At 47.9% G+C, this 20,957-nt stretch overlaps 1 protein-coding gene across 1 annotated transcript; it reads right to left on the bottom strand.

The window, feature by feature from the left end:
* Positions 1-2,168: 2,168 nt before the first annotated feature.
* On the bottom strand, positions 2,169-7,327 carry LOC308549755 (uncharacterized protein; the record flags this gene model as incomplete). The annotated part of the gene is made up of 3 exons (XM_081122762.1): positions 2,169-2,344; positions 2,820-2,960; positions 7,324-7,327. The coding sequence occupies 3 exons, from the start codon at positions 7,325-7,327 to the stop codon at positions 2,169-2,171; spliced, it is 321 nt and encodes a 106-aa protein (XP_080978888.1).
* Positions 7,328-20,957: the final 13,630 nt, after the last annotated feature.

Raw genomic sequence — 20,957 nt, 5'->3', positions numbered from 1 at the left:
CTATCTTTCACCTTCACAAATGCCACACGAGGACGTTTCAGCAGCCCAGTTTGCAGCAGAGAAAACGAAGGCTCAGGAAGCTTAGAGAATGTTCCTGAAGTGATACGTGACTGAGAGCCCAGGTCCATCTGGGTGGGAAGCCTGTGTCCGACTTTCCTGCTCCTGGTTTTCTTATGGCTGAGTCATTTCATGCCACTGCTGGGACCCGGACAGGGCCTGGGCGAGGAACCCGCAAGGGCCTGCGGGCTGAGGCAGCCTTAGGAGTGGAGAGCACTGGGTATACGGAGCCTCTTAGCTCGGTTTAGCTCATCCCAGGCAGATAATACCTGGGTGACATTGGGCGAGTGATTCCACCTCTAAGTTTCGGATTCCTCATCTGTAAACAGAACTATCATACAAACTAAAGAAGACAAATTTGCCTGGTAAGTAGGAAAAGTAGCAGCAGCTTCCACTCTTCATCCCTGTGTTCCAGGCACCATCAGGGAGCTCATTATATATCCCGTCTTTTTTCACTGTCACATGATCATATAAAGGAGGTTTGTTATTTCTACGGTACAGGAGAGACACTTAGCATCAGAGTGGCTGAGGGTCTGCCCAGAGTCTTGCAGCCAGCAAGTGGCAGGGCGCTACCACCTGCCTGGGGCTGCTGGGAGCCAAAGCTTGTTCTCTCCACCGAGGCTCTGACTTCAACAGGCCACACAGTTAAGAGGACCCAGGGGTGAGGGAGGCAGGGGCGAGCTTGACAGCAGAGTTCTGGGCAGAGTTGGGAAAGGAGACCTGGGCCAAAGTTAGGAGTCCAGGGCCACTGGATGGAAGGCGATGAAGTCGATGGGAGCCATGGCTGGACCACAGTTCCCGTGGTGAGGGTGTGACTCACAGGCCGCTGGTTGCTAGGCAAGCACGGAGGTGTAGAGTAGGGGTGCGGGCAAATGCCTCTGTGTGCATCCCAGCTCTGCCATTTACCTGCTCTGCACACTACAGAGTTAATTAACCTCTCTGACCCCCAATTCCTTCATCTGTGAAGATGGAAATAATAATCTCCCTACTGCATTGGAAGGTTTATGAAATGATCGGTAAGTGTCCAACCCAGCATTTGGCACATAGGTGATAAGAAACATCAAACAGCCCAGCTGGTGTGGCTCAGTGGTTGAGCGTCAACCTATGAACCAGGAGATCGCGGTTCGATTCCCAGTCAGGGCACATGCCCGGGTTGCAGCCTCGATCCCCAGCAGGGGGCGTGCAGGAGGCAGCCGATCAATGACTCTCTCTCATCACTGATGTTTCTGTCTCTCCTTCTCCCTTCCTCTCTCTGAGATCAATAAAATTTTTTTAAAAAAAGAAACGTCAAACACCTGTGCTTAATATGCACCTAAAAGCTATCGACTCACTTCAGCTTCATATCAAGGGTGTAAAGTAGGAGGTGGCTGTGGTGCAGAGCAGCTAAGTAATTGCCCAAGGTCCTTAGGGCTGGGGAGACGGAGTGGTGGGACTCAAACTCAGGCAACCTGGCAATCTCCTTCAGAATATGTGCTTTTTAATACTTAAGTCATGCAGTGGCCAGGGAAACTTTCTTCCCATTGCCCTCATCACACAGCCTCATCCCACCCAGCCCAAGAAGGCAGAGGACCCCCCATGGAAATCCAGGCCCTGTCTGTCAGGTCCTCTTTGTTTCTGGGACCTCCCCAGGCCTAGAATGTCAGGGGCTTGGTGGGATTTCAGATCCTATACATTTGAGAGATGACATGAAATGACTTGGGGACGTTTGCCAGAACGTTCTCTGCCCAGTGTCCCTTCTTTCTTAAAGGGTCCACCATGGAAACAGCCTGTGCACAAGCTGCCCTGCATCTGGTCTTATTGTTCATGAGAGTTGTTATTATCATTCATCCAGGGCCCCCAGGTGTCGCAGTGCAGCCTTGCCCACTGTCTCACCTAGACTTGGGGTATGGTCCCCGCCAGAAGAGCAGAACCAGACTGCCAGGCCTGGTGGGCCTGACTTGGCCCAGGCCCATCTCCAAGTTGCACCGCAGTCCTTCCTCGCCCTCAGGTCGTTTCTCTTGGGCCTCTGGGCTCTCGAGACAGCGGTGGAGCTGAGGGTGCCCGCTTTCCTGCATGCTGATGCTTGTTTATGAAGGTTGGGCAGGGCACGGCCAGGACGAGGTCCCTGCGGGTCAGTCGAATTGGAAGATCTCTTCTGGGATGACATCCAGTGGCAAATCCTTTACTGCCAAGCTGTTGCAGTAGCTTTCGTTACAGCAGGAGAACACGTGTTTCTTCCTGTTGGTGATGCGGATATATTCCACACACCTTTTGGGGCAGCCCAGGATGGAATATCGGTAGACGTATTCTGAAGAGGGTAAGAAAATAACAGAGACGCCCAAGTTAGACTTGGGATGTGATGGGGTATGTGGCTGAGTGGGCAGTCCCTCCCTTCCCTCCTGTCCCCTCAGGCAGAGCCTGAGACTCGAAGACCCTTCCACAGAAGGGACAGTCTCCTTCCAGGGCGACCCATTCCCGCCCCCAACACCCACATGCGTTTGCAGCTAAGGAGCTGTAACAGTTATACTTTATCAGGGATGCAGTCACTGGATGTCAGAGATGGATGGGTTTGGAGGCCATCCATCGAAGCTCAATCATTGCACAGATGAGAAATCTGAACTCAGAGAAGGATACCCGAGACCATCAGCTGCGTTCATGCCAGAGCTGGTGGGACTGAAGAATTCTGACTCCAGATCTAAGGCTCTTTTTGTGTGTTTGTTTTTGCCAGGCCAAATCACAAAATGCAACCTCCCACCCCTCCTTTCTCTCCTGCCCTCACCCACCTCCAGTGTAATGTTGATCATATACTTCTGTGGTCTGGCACGCAAAGTCAGGATATCTGGATTGACAGGAACCTAAATTCTTTTTGCAGGTCTTGCCAACAAACTCATCGCAGGAGGTGCAGAGTGGAAATCTTGTAGGATCTGGACATTAGAACCATGGGGTGAGACCAAGGGATGCCAAATAGTTAGGGCAAGAGAAGAGGGCTGCCACGGCAGGGGAGGGGATTGAGGCCAGGACGCTGGGCTTGCCAGGCTTCTCTCATCCCACCTCTGGGGACTCTCCCTGCGCAGCCCAGATCTGTTTCAAGGAACCTGGTTTTAGGAGTCATGGGGTTACCAGGAAGCCCTCTCCCTTCTTTCTTTTCAGGCTCAGCCTGTGTCTGTGGCTTCTGAAGGGGACCCTGAAATAGGCATTGTATGGCTGGTAGAGGTAGGTAAGCTTGTCTGAGAGAGAAGACTCGGGAGCCAGAGGGGGGAGGGCAGAGGAGGGCCTCTATTCCGAGTTACTTATCAAGACCTGGGTCTTGGTTGAGAGCATATGTATTTTGCTCTCTAACTTGCCCCCCAATGATTCTTTATCAGCCCTTCCCCTCCCCTCACTCAGGGGTTACATTTGGTGAAGCTACTGAACAGCAGGCACAGCAGGGGCCTAGAAAGAGTTTCCGCAGCAGGGAAGGGAATTTGCAGCAGCCAAAGGCTCAGGGGTCTGGACCCAGCCAACACTGTCCCTGCAGCTTCTGCTCCTCCTCATCAGGACTTTCTAGGACATTACTCCCTGACCCCATCGCCCTGCTCACTTTGGCTCCCTTCTGCGGGACTCACCGTCTGTGGAAGGCCAGCACAGAACCAGAAGGGCTCCTAAAAGCAGGAGGAACAGGAGCCGATCCATATATGTTGGGAAAGGGGGATGTGGCAGGAAACCAAGCTCCAGGGAGGGCTGAGTAATGTGCACTAGACAGGATGTGGGGCGGAGATGGAGCCCCACTTTCCTCCCTGCCTCCTGCTCTGCCAGTTGCACCCTGAGCTATGAAAGGTGCATTTCCTTTATTTGTAGTGGGAGGCCCCCGCCTCTAAGAGAGTGGGTGTTGTGCTTTACAGGGTTTGAAGTGGAGGCTGGGAAAGGTTAAATGATTTGCCAAGGTCACAATGCTAAGAAACAGAGCTGAGGTTTCAACTTGGCCGGTCACCAGAGCTTATGCAGCTTTTCTTTTTTAAAAAATTTCAACAATTTAGAGGTATAATGTACAAAACTGTAAAATATTTAAAGTATACATCATGGCGATTTGATATACACATACATTGTGACAGGATCTCTCCCCCACACCCATCACCTGCCCGGGGTGACTCAGAGGTTGAGCATCGACCTAGGATCCAGGAGATCACGGTTCGATTCCCGGTCAGGGCTCATGCCCGGGTTGCGTGCAGGCTCGATCCCCAGCAGGGGGCGTGCAGGAGGCAGCCGGTCAATGACAACTGTCATCATTGATGTTTCTATCTCTCTCTCTCCCCCTCCCTTCCTCTCTGAAATCAATAAAGATATTTAAAAACAACAACAAAACAACCACACCCATCACCTGACATTGTGCTAAGTAAAATAAGACAGAGAAAGGCAAATACTTCATGGTCTCTATCACCTATGTAGAATCTAAAACAACAACAGTCATACTCATCGAAACAAGGAACAGAAAAGTGGTTGCCAGGGACTGGTGGTGAGAGAAGTAGGAAGAGGCTGGTGTAAGGGCACAAACTTTCAGCCATAAGGTGAGTAAGGTCTGAGGATATAAGGCACGGCATGGTGACTATAGTTGATGACCCTGTATTGCGTAATTGGAATTTTGGCTCATTCATGAAGTCTGAAGCTAGAGAGTCCTGGGTCCTCCAGGGGACTCATCGCAGTGCCTTAGGACATGTGCCCCCGACTTCTGTTTGGGGGAGGAATTATTCCGGGATGAAGGGGGGTGTGGAGGTGTCACAAGAGTCTCACTTTCTTATACTTCTGTGGGAACATACATTTTCCGGAAATTTCTAAGACATGGAGAGGAGGCTATGTCCTCTCCCTAACCTTGCATTTTCAATATTTTGGCACATGCTAAGTCTTTGCAATTAGGAGAGCTGGTTTCTTCCTTGAGCATATCCATGTCTTCTAAATGTACTAGCTTCCGCTTCTTCCCCACCCACCTCCGAGCGGTGCCCAGAGCCCCAGTGCTCCTTTCTAGTCAGTCCTCCTTGTTCCCTTCCTCACCTGACTAAGCTTTCCACCTTTCATTTGCTGCCCATCTGGACCTTAATGGTGAGAAACGATCTCCGCTCAAGGCCCAAGAAGGAGATGTTCTGTTCCCCTAATCCCATGGGCTAGTCCCAGGCTGTTCTTGGAACAATGGTTCCAGGCCTCCTCCTCTTGACTTTAATTTTTTTTTTTAAACCTTCACCCGAGGATATTTTTTCCATTGCTTTTCAGAGAGAGCGGAAGGGAGAAAGAGAGAGAGAAACATCGATATGAGAGAAACACATCAAGAGAGACACACTGGTTGCCTCCCACATGCGCACCTACACACACGCAGGAAATAACAAGGGGGAGTCTGCTGCAGCGAACAGGTCAGGGACAGTCTCTCTGAACACAAAGAGATTATTTCTATAATCTGACATATGTAAGGTTATTTTTACAATTATGACATATGTAAAAACATGCCATAAACTCAGCAATACAGAGGGCTGTGTGCCACCTCGGGAGGGCTAATGGAAAACTCAGAATAACGTATTGGATATGGCTGCTCTTAGAACCCACTGGCTCGGTCCCTGCATGGGCCCTTTACATTCAGCCACCTCCCCCGCTGAACGCATAGTCACTCTCGGAGCTGAGCTAAAGCCCACTAATACCTGGCCGACGTCCAGTGGGAAGGACCAGCTTACCTCCCTCCAGGAGAAATAGTCCCCAACTTCTATCTTCTAACAAAAGTCTAAGTGTTGCCCTGGCCAGTGTTGCTCAGCGGTTAGAGCGCCGGCCCATCTACAGAAGGGGCTGAGTCCTGGTCGAGGGCAGGTGCCTGGGTTGCAGGTTTGATCCACGGCCCCTATCGGGAAGCATGTGGGAGGCAGCCAATCGATGTGTCTCTCTCACATCAGCCTCTCTCTCTCTCTCTCTCTTTCTTTCTCTCTGTCAAAATCATTGCAAAAAAAATATCCTTGAATGAAGATTAACAACAAGAGTCTGAGTTTCAATCACTGGGAATTCCAAGGCCGGGAAGCAGTTTCTTCCTGAGCTCTCATCTCCTACCCCCGGGGTGACTGACAGTGGGGGGCTACACCACCCGGAGAGTCCTGTCAATGCCTCTGAGCCTAACCTGTCATCTTCCCCATTCCAGGGGGCCCAGCCTTTGCGCATCTGCAGGCACGTGCTCCGTGCTTGAATGGGCACCTTGGGAGGATGGCACCGAGCCCCACCTGCCCAGCGGTTCGCCCTGTGCTCTCCCGCAGTGTGGTGTCATGAGAAGACCGTGGAACCTGGCCTCAAACAGCCTGAGTGACAGGACTGGCATAAGTCAGGTCCAGGATTTACCCCGCCAGTCCCTCTCCCCGCAATTTGCCAAGAGGAGAAATGACAGCACCCCCGGCTTCCCTAGGAGCAGGAGAGTCTCTGAAGGACTCCCACAGTGTCCCCGCCCCTAGCCCTTCCCGGGGAAGGCCGACCTGGCAGATGCATAAGTAGGCACGTGCAATGTCCCGCCCTGACCTCCTCTCTGCCTCCAAAATGGGCAGGGCCCTGCTGCTGGGGCTCCCCTTGCTGCTGGGCGGCTTTAGAGGTGAGCCCCTAGGGTTGACGGCGGGAGGGAAGTGGGAAGGATCCTGAAACAGGTCAGGGTTCCCACACAGAGGCCCTGTTAGGGGGCCCCTGTGGCAACAGACACTGTCATTCCAATGCCACGCCTTCCACCACAGTGTCCCTGGGGTCTCACCAAAGCTGCAGCGCCCCCCTTACAGGGGAAAACTGGTGCATTATAAGGAATTGAGAGAATGCTCACAGAAGCTGTGAGGTGGGGCTTGTTCAAATGAGGTCTACAGGGGTGTATCTTTTTCCCCCCAACAGTACTCTCCGGGTCATTTTCAAACAGAGATGATGTGGGTGAGTAGAAATGGATCAGTGGTGCGGGAGGGGGAAGGAGGGGACAGATGAGAGGGGCGGGGCAGACATTGGGGGTCGAAAGACCCTGGATTTCAATACCAGGTGACTCTTCCAGCAGGATGGGGCTGGGGAAAGAGCTGGCTTTAAGTATTGACCACATAACAGGAACAGCAGTTGAAAGGCTTAGGGCGAGTCAATAAAGGGCAAGTAGAAAGGGAAACGTTCCAGGCACCCGCTGGCCAAATCCAAAGTGCAACTGCTTAATGACTTTCCAATGCTCTTCCCCATTGCCAGGCTCCAGACAGGTAAGTAAAAGCCACGTGGGGTCCATTAAAAAGAAGTGAATGAAGCACAGAAAAACCCCAAAACCAAAAGTGTACTTACCCATCTCCGTCTGGCCTGCGTTGCCTCCTGTTAGAATCCGAGAGGCCCTGTCCAGCTGGAGAGAATTAAGGGGAGGGGGAAGGCACAGAGGCGCCATGAGATAGGTGCTCAGGCTTTGGAGGGACAGAAATGGCTTAGGGTGGCCCCAGGTGAAGAGCACAGAGTGAACCCCGTGCGTTACAAGGATTAAAAGGGTCTTAAGCCGGGGTAAGGCAAAAGGGCAGATTTGTTTCATGTTTTCTCTCTCTTTGCCAGCACAGCCAACCGCAACTACATAGTTTTTGATAAAGAACATGTTGCTGGTGAGTATGAAGGGGACCTGAGCTGATGATCTGTCTTCATTTTGTTCCTCTTTTCCTTTCTTTTCCCTCCCATTTTGCACCCCCCCCCCCCCCCCGACTAAAACTCTTGAGACCATAAGCCCCGGTCCCTCTCTTGGCTCAGCCTATGTTAATAGAGGCAGGTGCCCATGCTTAATGGGTTTCTGGCCAAACCCTCCAGGCTTGGAGCAGAATTCCAGCCTGAAAGGGGAGGTGAGTCCTCTCAGGGCATGCGAGATCTGCTCTCACTTCCGTTTCTCTACTCTCTGGTCCAAATTATAGATATTATTCAGTGCAGGATGTGCCACATGCAGTTTCCAGGAGAGCAATGTTCCAAAGGCAGGGGGATATGCATTGCAGCCCTGGACGAGGCTTGCATGGTTGGGACGGTTGTCGCAAGTAAGTTGTGGGTTGGGGGAAGCAAGAAGGGGCGGAGGAAGGAGACAGGGACACGTCGGTGATAGCGAAAGGGAGGGGGCCTGCCTTTACTGCGGGCGGCCTCAGCCCTGGAGTGGCCGGTATCTCTACGCCCATCACAGGGCATAATGCAAATAGATGAGGGCGATTATGAAGGGACCCAGTCTTTCGAGAAGCCTGAAGAAAACAGAGGAGAGGCAACTGGCCGGAGAACAGCTGGGTATGGGGCGGGGAGGGCGGCTCTGTGTCTTTGTCCCTGCCTGCAATTCCTTGTGGGTGGTTTTCAACTGTGGAAATAGAGGGGCCGCGGGCAGCAACAGAGACGGGCTTAAGTGGCCCCTTGATGGCTCAGACTGAACCTCATGTCTCTCTTTACCTACCCTCTCTTCTGAGTGATCCCTTGGCATTTACAGCTCTTGCTTTAACCAGCGCTGATTCCCAGGGGAAACCTCCAGCTTTGGCAACCCCGGGGTAGCTGCTATCCGACTCTCCCCGCCCCCAATCATTTTTTTTTCTAACTCCTCTAGCATTGCCTTTCGCCTGGGAAGCCCCTAACTTGCAGCAGCTCCCAGTTCTTCACGTCTGAATAACAGAGCCTTAGGCTCCGTGAGGCTGTTTTTCTGGCAGGGGTTTGTTCCTCTGCAGGGGCCTCTTTGCTGAGGGGTCCCCCCCTTCTGCAGGTGAGGGCATGCTCCGGTTCAGCTTCCTGGGCTGCCTGAAGAAGTGCGCCAATGTGGACCACATACAGTGGAACGAGTTCCAGGTGAACTTCAGGTGCTGCAGGTCTTACGACTTCTGCAACGAAGTCCTCTAGGCCCTGCCGGCCCTGCCGTGGCATCTCTAGGCGACACTGTTGCCACGGCCTCTTCATAATGCCTTCCTAAATAAACACGGTCCAACTTGCAAACACACGGCCCTGCGTTGTGCACGTGGAAGGAAACGCTCTCTCCTTTTTCAGATTCTCCGTCTTGGCCCCTTGGAGGGGGCAGCAGAAGAGCAGGATCGATAGGCCCCGCGGGTCGATGCCAGCGCTTTCCCCGAATACCTGAGCTGCCAAGAGAAGGAAGGCGGCGCCGGGGCAGTTCTTGCCTGGTTTCTCCCCTTCCTTCTCTGGCAGTCTATTTTCATATTTTTTAACGTGTTTTTTTTTCTTCCTGTTGGTATTTCCCTTGCTATTCTGCTCCAATCAAAGCGCATAACCCTGGCCTCGTGCAGAGGGGGGCGGCAAAGCGGGAGATGGCCTGAGTCATCCTAAGTTTTGTTCGTGAGCGTCATTCCCAGAGCGGGCAGAAGGCGATAAGGTAGGGTGACATTTGCGCCAGAGCCCTGATGAGAGAAAGATCTTCTGCGTTCTAGAAGGAGACTGTTGCCCTGGCCTGTTTGGCTCAGTGGTTAGAGTGTGAGACCTTGGACTGAAGGGTCTGGGGTTCGATTCTGGCCAAGGGCATGCACCTTGGTTGCAGGCCCAGGTCGGGGTGCATGCAGGAGGCAGCCAGTCGATGTGTCTCTCTCACATCGATGTTTCTCTCTCTCTTTCTCCTTCCCCTCCCATCCCCCTTCCACTCTTTATGAAAAGAAATAGAAAAAATATCCTCGGGTAAGGATTTAAAAAATATATATATAAGGAGGCTGTCTTTGAGGTTGGGGGTTGGAAAAGAGAAAGAGGCATCTATGGAATTCAAGAAATAGTGCTTGTACACTGTTTCCCGGCAAACACACAGGAAGGCATCCACCCTGAAGCAGGGAAGAGCCGCAGGAAGCTGCCAGGGAGGTGAGGCCAGAAGCAGCCCACGAACATTCCCATGCCCGAAGCACGGCAGAGGAAGCTGAGATCTGTGGGATCTGAGGAAGCCACGTGGGTCGGGCCACTAGACATCTCAGCAGTAACCTCTCTGGAGAGCTGTCCCCATGGCCAGATGCTTCTCCCCTCCCCCCACCTCCATCTCACACACACTCGGGCCTCTACTATGTCTGGTTCTAGCACCTTGGGGGAAAAAGTGGGAGTTGAAAAGAATTAGTTACAAGGATTGAAACCCATTCTTAACAAAATGGTAGGATGGGGCCTGGAAGGGGTGATTAAATGGTATTATTAAAACAACATAAAGAAAGTTACATTTCTTTCATACTTATATTGTGTCTTCTTCTTTCTCTCTTCTCCAGACCCTTCCTTAATTTCTTCAGCATTTATTTAAAACATCCTATGTTTCAGGCACTGTTAGTCCCTACCACACAGCAGTCATGATTCCCATTCCTATCCTCATGGAATTAAAAACAAGATGAAAATGTATGTACAGACATAATTAAACATGCAAGCTGAAATAAAAATCATAGCCCGGCTGGGCGTGGCTCAGCGGTTGAGCGTCGACCTAGGATCCAGGCGATCGGGGTTCGATTCCCAGTCAGGGCACATGCCCGGGTTGCGGGCTGGGCAGCCGATCAATGACTCTCTCATCATTGATGTTTCTGTCTCTCTCTCCCCCCCTCCTTTCCTCTCTCTGAAATCAATAAAGATATATTAAAAAAAAAAAAGAAAGAAAAATCATAAAAAAGAAACTAGTGCAAGCGAGTTCCTGAAGAGTGCCTGCAGGTGTAACCTGCCCAGGAGGCACGGAAAGGCCAGGCATCGGGCCGATCCCACAGGGAGTGCTGGAGCGAAACTGGCACCGCAGACTTAACCCATCTCGAGGCAAGGGGATCATGATGGGCATCGATCAGTCATTTTCTGTGCTACCCTCAAAGGCAGGCATTTCTAGGTGAAGTGGCTCCTCCGGTCCAGAGAGAAGTCTCAGGAGAAGGGTGCTGCTCTAAGCTAATAGTGTTACTGTGGAGCCAGCTCAAATGGCCTTATCCTGTCAAATGGGGTGCTGAGCTGCTTTTCGGGGATAGCTGACCAGGACCGTGAGTCATGCAGCCGAAGCTTGTGCAGAGGAGAGACCTTTGGCTTCCAGCTGCACCAGGAACCAAAGTCCATTCCCTGCCCTGGCAGGACACCAAAAAGACCAGGACATAACCAGAACCTGAACACGGGAACCCTTTCAGCAGCCAAGGGTTTGCTGTCCAGGAAGGTCCAGTGTTGACGTCCTTTACTTTCAATGGCCAAGCTCCAAGGTCCTCCAGTGAACACCTGCCCCACCAACACATCCGCACATCTGTTCCCCTTAACCCCCAACATCCCTTAGTCTAGCCCAGCGAGCAAGACGGGTTTGAGGCACTGTTAGAGCGCTCATTGTCTTGGTTGGTGTCTTCTGGATCAATAAACTTTCCTGACTCCACACTCTGATTTTTGGCCTTTCACCCTCTAGGCCTCAGGCTTCAAGGGCAGCAGATACAAATTGCCAAGTAATTTCCAGGTCACTCTTTGGTTCCCAGACCCATGTTTCTATCTGTTGGGGGCACTGCACCATATAATGGCCATTGGTTTAATGTTCTTTGGTCTGAGGAGTAGCTCATGTTCAAATCTGAGCCAAGGATTGTCACTCTCCATGGGTCAGTTGAAAGCAGGATGCTGTTCATTCGTTCTTGTTTTCTTTTGATTGGACACATCAAGCACTACCCTTGCGAGATGCCCAAACACTTCGACCCTAGGAGTACCATGTTTTATTGCTTCTCTCCATAAGGCCTTTGGGCCAGGCTCCTGTGGCTACCATCTCGTCTGGCTGTCCCCTGTGGTAACCTGTGCCCACGTTGTATCTGATGACTAAGCGATGACACCTAGGCTTTGCTAGCCGGTGATCCTGTCGTCCCATGATTAGGGGACTGATTCTGTAACAGCACCTCCTACCACTGGGCTGGCTTTGTGAACCTAACAATGTTCATTTAAAATATATTGGTATCTTTTCATGGTTTGACAGGTCGTTTCTTTTTATCACCAAATAGTATTGTGAATAGAATGTGCTTGTTAGCTGCCTGTGTATCTCTGTAGAAATGTCTATTAAAGTCCTTGCCTTATTTTGAAAATTGGTGTTTTTTTTCTTTTTTTTGTTGAGGTGTAGAAGTTCTTTATATAGTCAGGATATAAAACCCTCCTCAGGTCTATGATTTGAAAATATTTACTACTATTCTGTGGGTTGTCTTTTCACTTTTCTTGGTGATGGCCTTTGAGACACAGCAGTTTTTCATTTGGGTCATGCTCAGTGTATATGTTTTTTTGTCCTTTGTTCCTTGTGGTTTGCGTATCAAACATAAGAATTTTTTTCTAAATCCAAAGCCATGAAGATTTACCCCTGTTTTCTGTTAAGAGTTTTGTAGCCTTTGCTCTTACATTTAGGCCTTGGACTTTTTTTTTCTTCCTATTTGGTGTGAAATGAGCATTATGGATTAAATGTTTGTGCCTCCCCCCCCAATTCATATGTTGAAATTTTAACCCCCAATGTGATGGTATTAGGAGGTGGGGCTTTGAAAGGGCATGAGGTCCTGAGCGTGGATCACTCATGAATAGCATTAATACTTTCTTAAAAGAGACCTCGGATATTTTCTTAACTCAGATAGTAATTGTCATTTTTACCTACTTTGCTGAAAGTTCATGTTTTCATTGCTATATAGTATTCACATATGTGAATATATACAGTTTACCCACTTTACTCTTGGTGAGATATTGTGCTTATTTCAAGTTTCAGTTTGTTACCAGGAATGTGGGTCTGACTCTTCGGATCCATTTTTTTTGGTGCACACGCATGTCTCTGCTGGCTATATATCTAGGAGTCAATTCGCTGGTCATAAGCTATGCGTTCAGCTGTGGTAGGCACTGCTGAAAGCAGTTGTACCAATTTCCTCGCTTACCAGCAGTGTAGAAGAGTCTTACCGTTCTAGATATTATAATACTTGGTAATGTCAGTATTGAAAATTATAGTCATGACACTGGAAAGAAGAGCAAGCTTGGAGCTACCCCAAAGTTGCCAACCCCGGGGAACTGTCACAATTCAACATGTGTGTGTGCTCCCTGAAAAGCCCTATTGGCAAATTTTGTTTTAATTTGATGCTGTGCACCATGATGTCACTGTGCTTTTCATTTGCATTTACTTGAGGACTAATGAGATTAAGCATCTTTACCACATTTATTAAACATCTGGGTAGTCTCAAAAAGGAAAAAAGAGATACCGGCTCTGTCAGCACCTTGATCTTCGACTTCCCAGCCTCCAGGACACCGAGGAGGACATGTGTATAGTTTAAGCCACCCAGTCTACGGCGTTGTTGCCACAGGAGCCCAAACAGACTAAGACAGCCAGGTTCCAACTTTATTCTTTTGCATGTGGCTATCCAGTGAACATAATAATTTTCTTATGCAGCAATAATAACTGGAAAACTGTGTGATACTTGTCAAGTCATCCAATTAGCTCAACCGCTGAGCCACGCCCGGCCAGGCTTTTCTTTCATTCTTATGAAAAGAAACTGAGTGGCCATCCTTGCTCCAGGTCTCCATTCTCAAGTCAGTTCCTAGTTCAATCATGTGCTGCAGCTACCTGGCTACCTGGCTGGCCAGGGCCATCAGAACCCCACCCAAACCAAACTGTCTCTCAAATCTTAGTTTCCACAAACTGAAATGCCCTTCAAGTTTTCCTGGATGCTTTATCCCTACGCCTGCCCAGGTTTCCTAGCTCGATTCCTGCTCCCTGCCCACCCTACCCCCACCTCACCCCCCCACTCTCTACCCCCCCACCAAAGAGCTCCATCAGAGAAAGGTGTGGCTCGTGTTGCCAGCAAATTGGGCAGCTGGAGTTAGTCTTCTTCTATCTCTAAAACCCAAGAGCAAAAGGAGAGGGCCTGGAGGTGTCGGGCTACCCCAAAGAATCCCAACCCAGAGGACTGGGCATAAACAACGATTAAAATACCGTCCCAGAATTCTCAGTACTAGCTTGGGATTATTTTGACCCAACTCTTTGCACGTCCCTACAGGAGGTGATAATTTAAAAAATTTAAAACCCAACCCTATTTATGGCATCACCATCATGAGGAAACCCAAACCCCCTGCCAGATGCGAGCGACAGAGATTTGCAAAAATTCAGTCTATTGCACCATAATTAATGAGACTCGGTTACCCTCCACTGTCTTGTCTTATGACAGCTGGCTTTCTCGCCCTCTACCATTGTTAGACAAGGGGAGCAAAATACAGGTTTTGGGGGAAGAAATAAAGGGGATGGTGAGTTGGAGGACCCGGAATCCAGGAGAGATGCAGAGCTAGGATCCCTGAGGGATGTTGCAATAGCTATCATGTTTGCAACAGATTAACTCTGTCTTCTTCTGAAAACCCAAGAAGTTGACGTCCTCACAGTTGGTCATACACGACAGTATTGAATAATAGTATAAACTCCGCCCTGAGGAGGGGAGAGGGAGGGAATGCAGCTGTAAGGACTAGTTTTCCTCCTGCCGTGCTCCCAGGAACCACCTCTCTCCTGAGCCTCACTAATTTCCCCCTAGGCCCAAATGAGCCTCAAGGCTGGGCCCACCCGTTACTGACCCAGATCATGGATTTCATTCCCTAACCAGCGAGGCCCATCGGCTTCCTCGTGGCTCCTGTCGTCTTAAGGAAAAGTGCACCTTTGCCATGCCCTCTGGAGAGTCACCCCATCCTAGCCCATCCCACCCGCTCACACACTCCGAGGGCCACGGGGCAGCCTCCTTTCTGGGGGGGGGGTCTTTCTCGGCCACTCTGTCCCCCACGCTACCTCTTTTCGTAAGTAAGTAAATGTTCTCAATAGCACAGGACTGTTGGTGCGTCAGCTGGCAGTACTTCATGCTGGTATAGCAGATCCCAAGGTGAAACTTTTTACATTTATGACACAGTATTGTTTTCTCTGCCAGACACAGAAAGAGGTGCTTAGAGAATCTCCTCCGGAGAAGGTTCTCCAGGCCTGGAAGCTTCTCGGCAGGGATTTACTGAAACCTAGTGGCTCCCACTCTTTCTCAGGCCATTGAATTCTTTGATAATCTCTTGAAAGGCAGCACGGACAGACATCAATCAAATGTTGGATATGACTTCCAAAGGTCGGAGTTCCTGTAAAATTGATCTACTGACCCCCAAGGATTTAGCCCCTTGTCGACCCAAAATCTAGATGATTTTTGTCCAATAAAAAGGGCAAGGGAGTCACAAAGGGGATTTTAGCTTTCTTACTGGAAGGTCTGGAAGAAGAGAAAACTCCTAGGATTCTACAGTAAGGATGTACTCCAGCCCTCTCTGAGGATGGAGGGGAGGTTTACTTCTAAAAACGTCACAAATGACCTGTTACCGAGGACGTGAGGCATGGTCATACCTGTCAGATACTCCCGAAGTGTACCTGTGAAAAGAAGAAAAGTCTTCCTTGTCACGATCTCCCATAAATCTGCCAAAGCCCCAAAGCCAATTTTGGAAATTTCTCTTCCCCCAGCATCTGCTTATCTCTTAACCAACAACCAGCTGCCCTGTGTCCCCAGGACTTACCATTATTGGTGCAGAACAGAGAGACGATCACCAGCAAAAACAGGGTGACCATCCTGGGACTCGGGTCATGTGCGGTTTCCTGAGGAACCTGCTGGTTGATTTCCTTCAGTGATCTGTCCTTTGGCTGTTCATCTAAATGATATAATTATAAAAGTTCAGGGACTGATAGTACTTCGATGTTCCAAGAACCAAACCACCCACTGGAGTCTCACTACCCCCAAGGCATCTATTTTAAAATTCTCTCCAACGATGAGCCAACATACGCCTGTTGTGTTCATGGTTGTAGAGCTAAGCCTTGAGCTATGCAATCGAGTCCAATTTCTCTTTCACGTTTTAACCTCCCAGGTGTATCAGGACAGCATTTGGACACCTTGTTCCTTTTGGCTCTTTTCACTAACCTGGCCACTCTCTTCAGAATCATCTCAGATTTTTAATTTAATTTAATTTTTGTGTCTCACCTAGACGGAGGCACCAGAAAATAAGCTCAGGATTCCAGGTGTAGTCTGAATGTAGGGGAGGCCCTGGGGGTGCCCCTTCTGTGGTGCAGGGAAGGGAAGTTTCAGGAAAAAGGTGAGCGGAGGGGAAACTTGTCTGGTGTGCTTTCAGGTGACTGATTTTGTAATTAAATAATTACGAAACACATACCAAATGCCAATATCACAGGGAGAGAAGGTAAGCGAACCAGGGCACAAGTCAGCGGTCTCACAGACGTTAGAGCCTAGTTTTAGGGACCGAAAGGACACCAAGCAAGGCTGTCTGTGAGGGCCGAGGCGAGGGACATTCCGATTTGACTGCCTAACCAGGGAAGGCTTCCCTGAAAAAGAGATGACTGGGCAGGACTTTTTAGGCTGATAATATGTTAGTTAAAAGCAGTGAGTAGGGCCCTGGCCAATGTGGCTCAGTTGGTTGGGCGTCGTCCCATGTACCGAAAGGTTGCCGGTTCGATTCCTGATCAGGGCAGATGCTGGGGTTTCGGGCTTGATCCCCAGTAGGGGTGTGCAGGAGGCAGATGATTGACGTTTCTCTCTCACATTGATGCTTCTCTCTCTCCCTTACTCTCCCTAAAATCAATAAAAACATACTTAAGAATAAAGGAGGGTCAGGCACCCAAAAGAACAGCCTATGTCAAAGTCCAGAGAGATGTCAGAAAACCTGACACACTGTGATGAGAGCAGGCCCTGTGGTTGCAGTGACATGGGTAAGCAAGAAATTAAGGCGCAAAGGTGTGTCTCGTTGGAGGTGGTGGCCTGTGGGGACCACGCACTGGTCTTGCTGCTGAGATTACTGTGTCCTATCATGCAGGACGGACTTTCTCACTACCTGACTGTACATATCTATCTGGTCACGTGCTTGACTCCTCCACTGGAACACAGCAAGGGCTCTGTTTTACTTACCACGTCTCACCCAGCATCTGGAAGCTGGAAACATAGGAGACACCCAATAAATATCTGTGCAACAAGAGGTTAATGACTTTTCCACATGCTCTCGTGCCCCCTTCCAGTCCATTTTCCACATAGCAACCAGGTTATCAGATTGATCTTTTGGGAACTAAAGTAAGGATGTGAAATGAGGCTCTTTCTAGCTAGAGTCCCAAGATAGTAGATGGCAAGTATTTTTACATTTCAAAGTGGAGTGTTGTGCTGCTTATGGAGATTTGGAGGGAAAAATAAATGAAAGCCAGTTTGAATATCCTGGGCCTCTTGCCCATCTTGATTTTGGCGATGATTTCACAATTATGAACATGCCAAATATTATTATACTGCGTAGTTTAAATTAGTGCAGTTTTTGGATGTCAATTATATCTCAATAAAGCTATAAGATTTTAAAAATAAAATTTAAACGTATTTTTAAATCATCATTGAGGAACAGATAGACATTGTGTGCCTCTAGATATGATACAAAGAAGAACACAATATCACCCATGCAGTGTTTCAGCCTAGAGTGGACCATCTACACCTAGTCACGAGGGATCATCAAACATACTGAAAATGATGAACCCTGCATTTTAAAAGAGGGAGGTCTGTATTCTTTATTATATATATATCTCACATATAATATATAACATATGTAATGCATATATATTATTATACATACTATTATACATATATTACAATATACATGTATATTTTATATATGTATACATGTGAGTGTATATATACACATATATATATATTAATGCCATGAAAGACAAGGACAAGCTGCAGAAATAGTCCAGTTTAAGAAGCTAAAGAGACATGACCACTAAATGCAATTCCTGACACTAGTCTGGTTCTTGTACTCAGCAGGGTGGAGGGAAAATACTATATAGAAAATTATTGGGTCAAATGACAAAATAGAATGGCAGTGATAGACTAGATGAAAGTACTTATCAATGCTAAATTTACCGAAGTTGATAACTGTTACTGTGGTTGTGTGAATGTCTCTATTCTTAGAAAATAAATGCTAAAATATTTTTAAGATGTCTAAAGCAATGATGCATGCAAGTTACCCAGAATGGCTCAGAAAGTTGGGGAAGGAGACAGCGGAGGGGGCTGGGAGTGAGAGAGAGAGAAAATACAAGCAACTGCTGAAGCAAGTCGGATTCAGAGTTAACAGTATGTGAATCTGGGTAACGGAGAAATGGCGTTTTTTGTGTTAATTTTATTTTTGCAACTTTTCCCGTAGGTTTGAAATCACTTCAAAATTACCAAAGTAAAAAATAATTTAAAAAACTCCATTAGGAGCACGTGTTTTGTCCTAAGATAAATGAACGAATCTTTGGTTATCCTACAACATTTGAGATACAATTTAAATTGGAAATACATAAAATATAAAATATCATGATCCCTCGACTCAGCTTTAATGCTTTCAAGATAGAAATGACTTCCAAAAGATTTCTGGAGCATTTCCAGACTATCACAGATTTTTTTCTTTCAAATAAATTGACAAAAAAACTTTGTATTTCAATTCCATTCTGATATAGAAGCTTCCTTAGCACTTAAAATTTTGTAAGGAGAAAAAGGAGAGATGTTAGTAAGGGTACAAACTTCCAGTTAGAAGATGAGAAGGTTCTGGAAGTTTAATGGACAGCGAGCATGGTGGTTATAGATAAGGACCCCGTACTACGGATTGGAACCTTGCCAAGAGAGTAGACCTTACATGTTTTTACCACGAAAAAGAAACGGTAATTATGGGATGTAACAGAAGTGTTGGCTAACGCAATGGTGGCAATCAGAGTGTGATATGTACGTATATTCAATAAACACATTGTACACCTTAAAGTTATATCTATAGTTATATCTAAAGTTATATCTATCTATATGTCAATTATTTCAGCGTAAAGTCAGGGTGGGGGGGTGGAAGAAAAATATTTGCATAGACGTGGGCCTCTACCCTCTTCTTGAGTACTGGCAATTTTGCCAAGAAAGTTTTGATTGTTCAGTAGCACCTTAACAATAAGTTCAGGGTTTTGAATTGAAACATTTATCACATTCAGATAGTTAAAAGTACCTTTCAGGTAAGCCCAGGCCATGAATCAAGTCCTCTCTTTCAACATGTTTCACAAAGAGAGAGAGAGAGAGAGGAACTTCTCTTATCAGAATAGGTACTAAGGCTGGTCCCTTTGAAAGTCAGAGAACTCCTACATGAGAGAGAAGGCTTTCTTATCCCCCACAAAAATATGTTTTAAATGTGATGATTTAGAAACCTGGTTCAGATAATGTTGATTTTTCAGACAATGACAGAACTCCTTCCAGGGATGTGTGAAAGAGTTTTCGCTGTCAGGCGTGCCTGCTGCAGAGCGAGTGAGTGGCCAGGACGTGAAGACTTTCTCACTAAATTAGGTAAACTTTCTCACTAAAGTAGCTAAACCAGGTGGGCACCACCCATCAGAGGAACTCCACGTTTGAAAAGAGAAAAGAAGCTTTTGTCTCTGTCCAAGTGTTGTCTGCTCAAATCATTTTTTACCATGGCTCAAAAGTCATTGACTTTCACAGTTTCCAAAAGAGACTCGTGATGTAAGAATTCCTCGACAGCTTCGCCTCGCAGAGCAAGCAGGACCCAAAGGCAAGGCAGAGCTGTCTGCATTGAAAGATGCCTTTCATTTCATTTTGTTTTGTGCGTCAGCTTATTTTGTTCATTGGGTTCCACATATGAATGATGTCATATGGTACTTGTCTTTCTCTGCTTGGCTTATTTCACTTAGCATCGTACTCTCTAGGTCCCTCCATGCTGTCACAACGGGTAAAAAGTTCCATGAACAGTCTCGAAAAAGGTTTCTGGAAATTTTTGTTACCCATTGTGAGTTTTCATCCGAAGCATCCTATTAAGAGCAAAACTGTGAACGAAGCCTGAATTTTAATGACACTGATCTGTGCTTGAATTTCCGCTGTGCTCTTTGCTAGACACGTCGCCACCAGGGTGTTGTGAGGTCTCCATGAGATTCCCTAAGTGGAATTAGCCAGCCTTCTAGGTGGCACATGACAAGCACTAGATAAATGTTGGTTTTGTTCTTTACTGCTCTTCCCACCAGCAATCAGACGTGTGAGGGGATAGATGTGAACTCCAGGTGATTTCCTTGGGCCCCACAAGCAGGTATCCCCCCATCAGATTTTTCAAAGGATCTCCATCTCTCACTCTAGTCTCTATACACACTCTGGTAAGCAATTGCTGCCCCCTGGGAACCCAGGAACAAAGCAGCCTGACCCTGACTCTATGCCAAGCTCCATTCCCCCAAAACAAGATAACATTTGGAAGCTCAAATTAAGAGGTTGCTCATCTGTGGTATCACCAAGATCTCAGTCACCCACCCTAGAGCCAAGAGAGACCATGACCACAAGCACACGATGTTCTGCCTTCATCTCCATGGAGCAGGGCAAACGGCATCTATGCTGAGTGACAGCCTTCTTGGCACGGGAGCGCATTAATTTGGGCGCCTCACTGAGTCTGCATCAGTGGGATCGTGGACACTGGTATCATGTGAGACCAATACCTTCATTCGTTCACTTCATTCACTCATGCAGTCGTCATATGTTCAGCACATTGCCATGTGCTAAGCCGAGTGCTAGGTCAGAATAACAGAACTTTGCACCCATCCTCATGACTTACATCACAGAACCACAGAATGTAAAAGTTGTAAATGATCATAAAAGTGGTCGAAATCTCACATCACAGATAAATGGCTTGGTAAAGACTCCGTGGGTTGCGTTGTAATCAGCCACAGGTCTCTCAGGAAAATGCTATTTCTATTATATCGCACTGCCTCTGTTAATAGGTTCTAATACCTACTCTCTCCTACTCCATGCTGAATGAAGAAAGAAATTGTTTTTAAGAGAAACTTTGATGGAGGAGTTACTGTGGGTGAATGAAGAGTAGGTCAGAGGACCCCAACGCTTGGATGGAGTTGTAAAATTTCATCATCCCAACGGGAAATAATCCAGTAGAGAAGAGACTCAAAACTCAATGGGCCTTTCAGGAAGCATCTGCCACGGGGAACCTTGAAGGAA

This window comes from Miniopterus schreibersii (genome assembly GCF_964146895.1).
Source record: "Miniopterus schreibersii genome assembly, chromosome: 20".
Lineage (NCBI taxonomy): Eukaryota > Metazoa > Chordata > Mammalia > Chiroptera > Miniopteridae > Miniopterus > Miniopterus schreibersii.
This window is presented reverse-complemented; position numbering and strand designations above follow the sequence as displayed.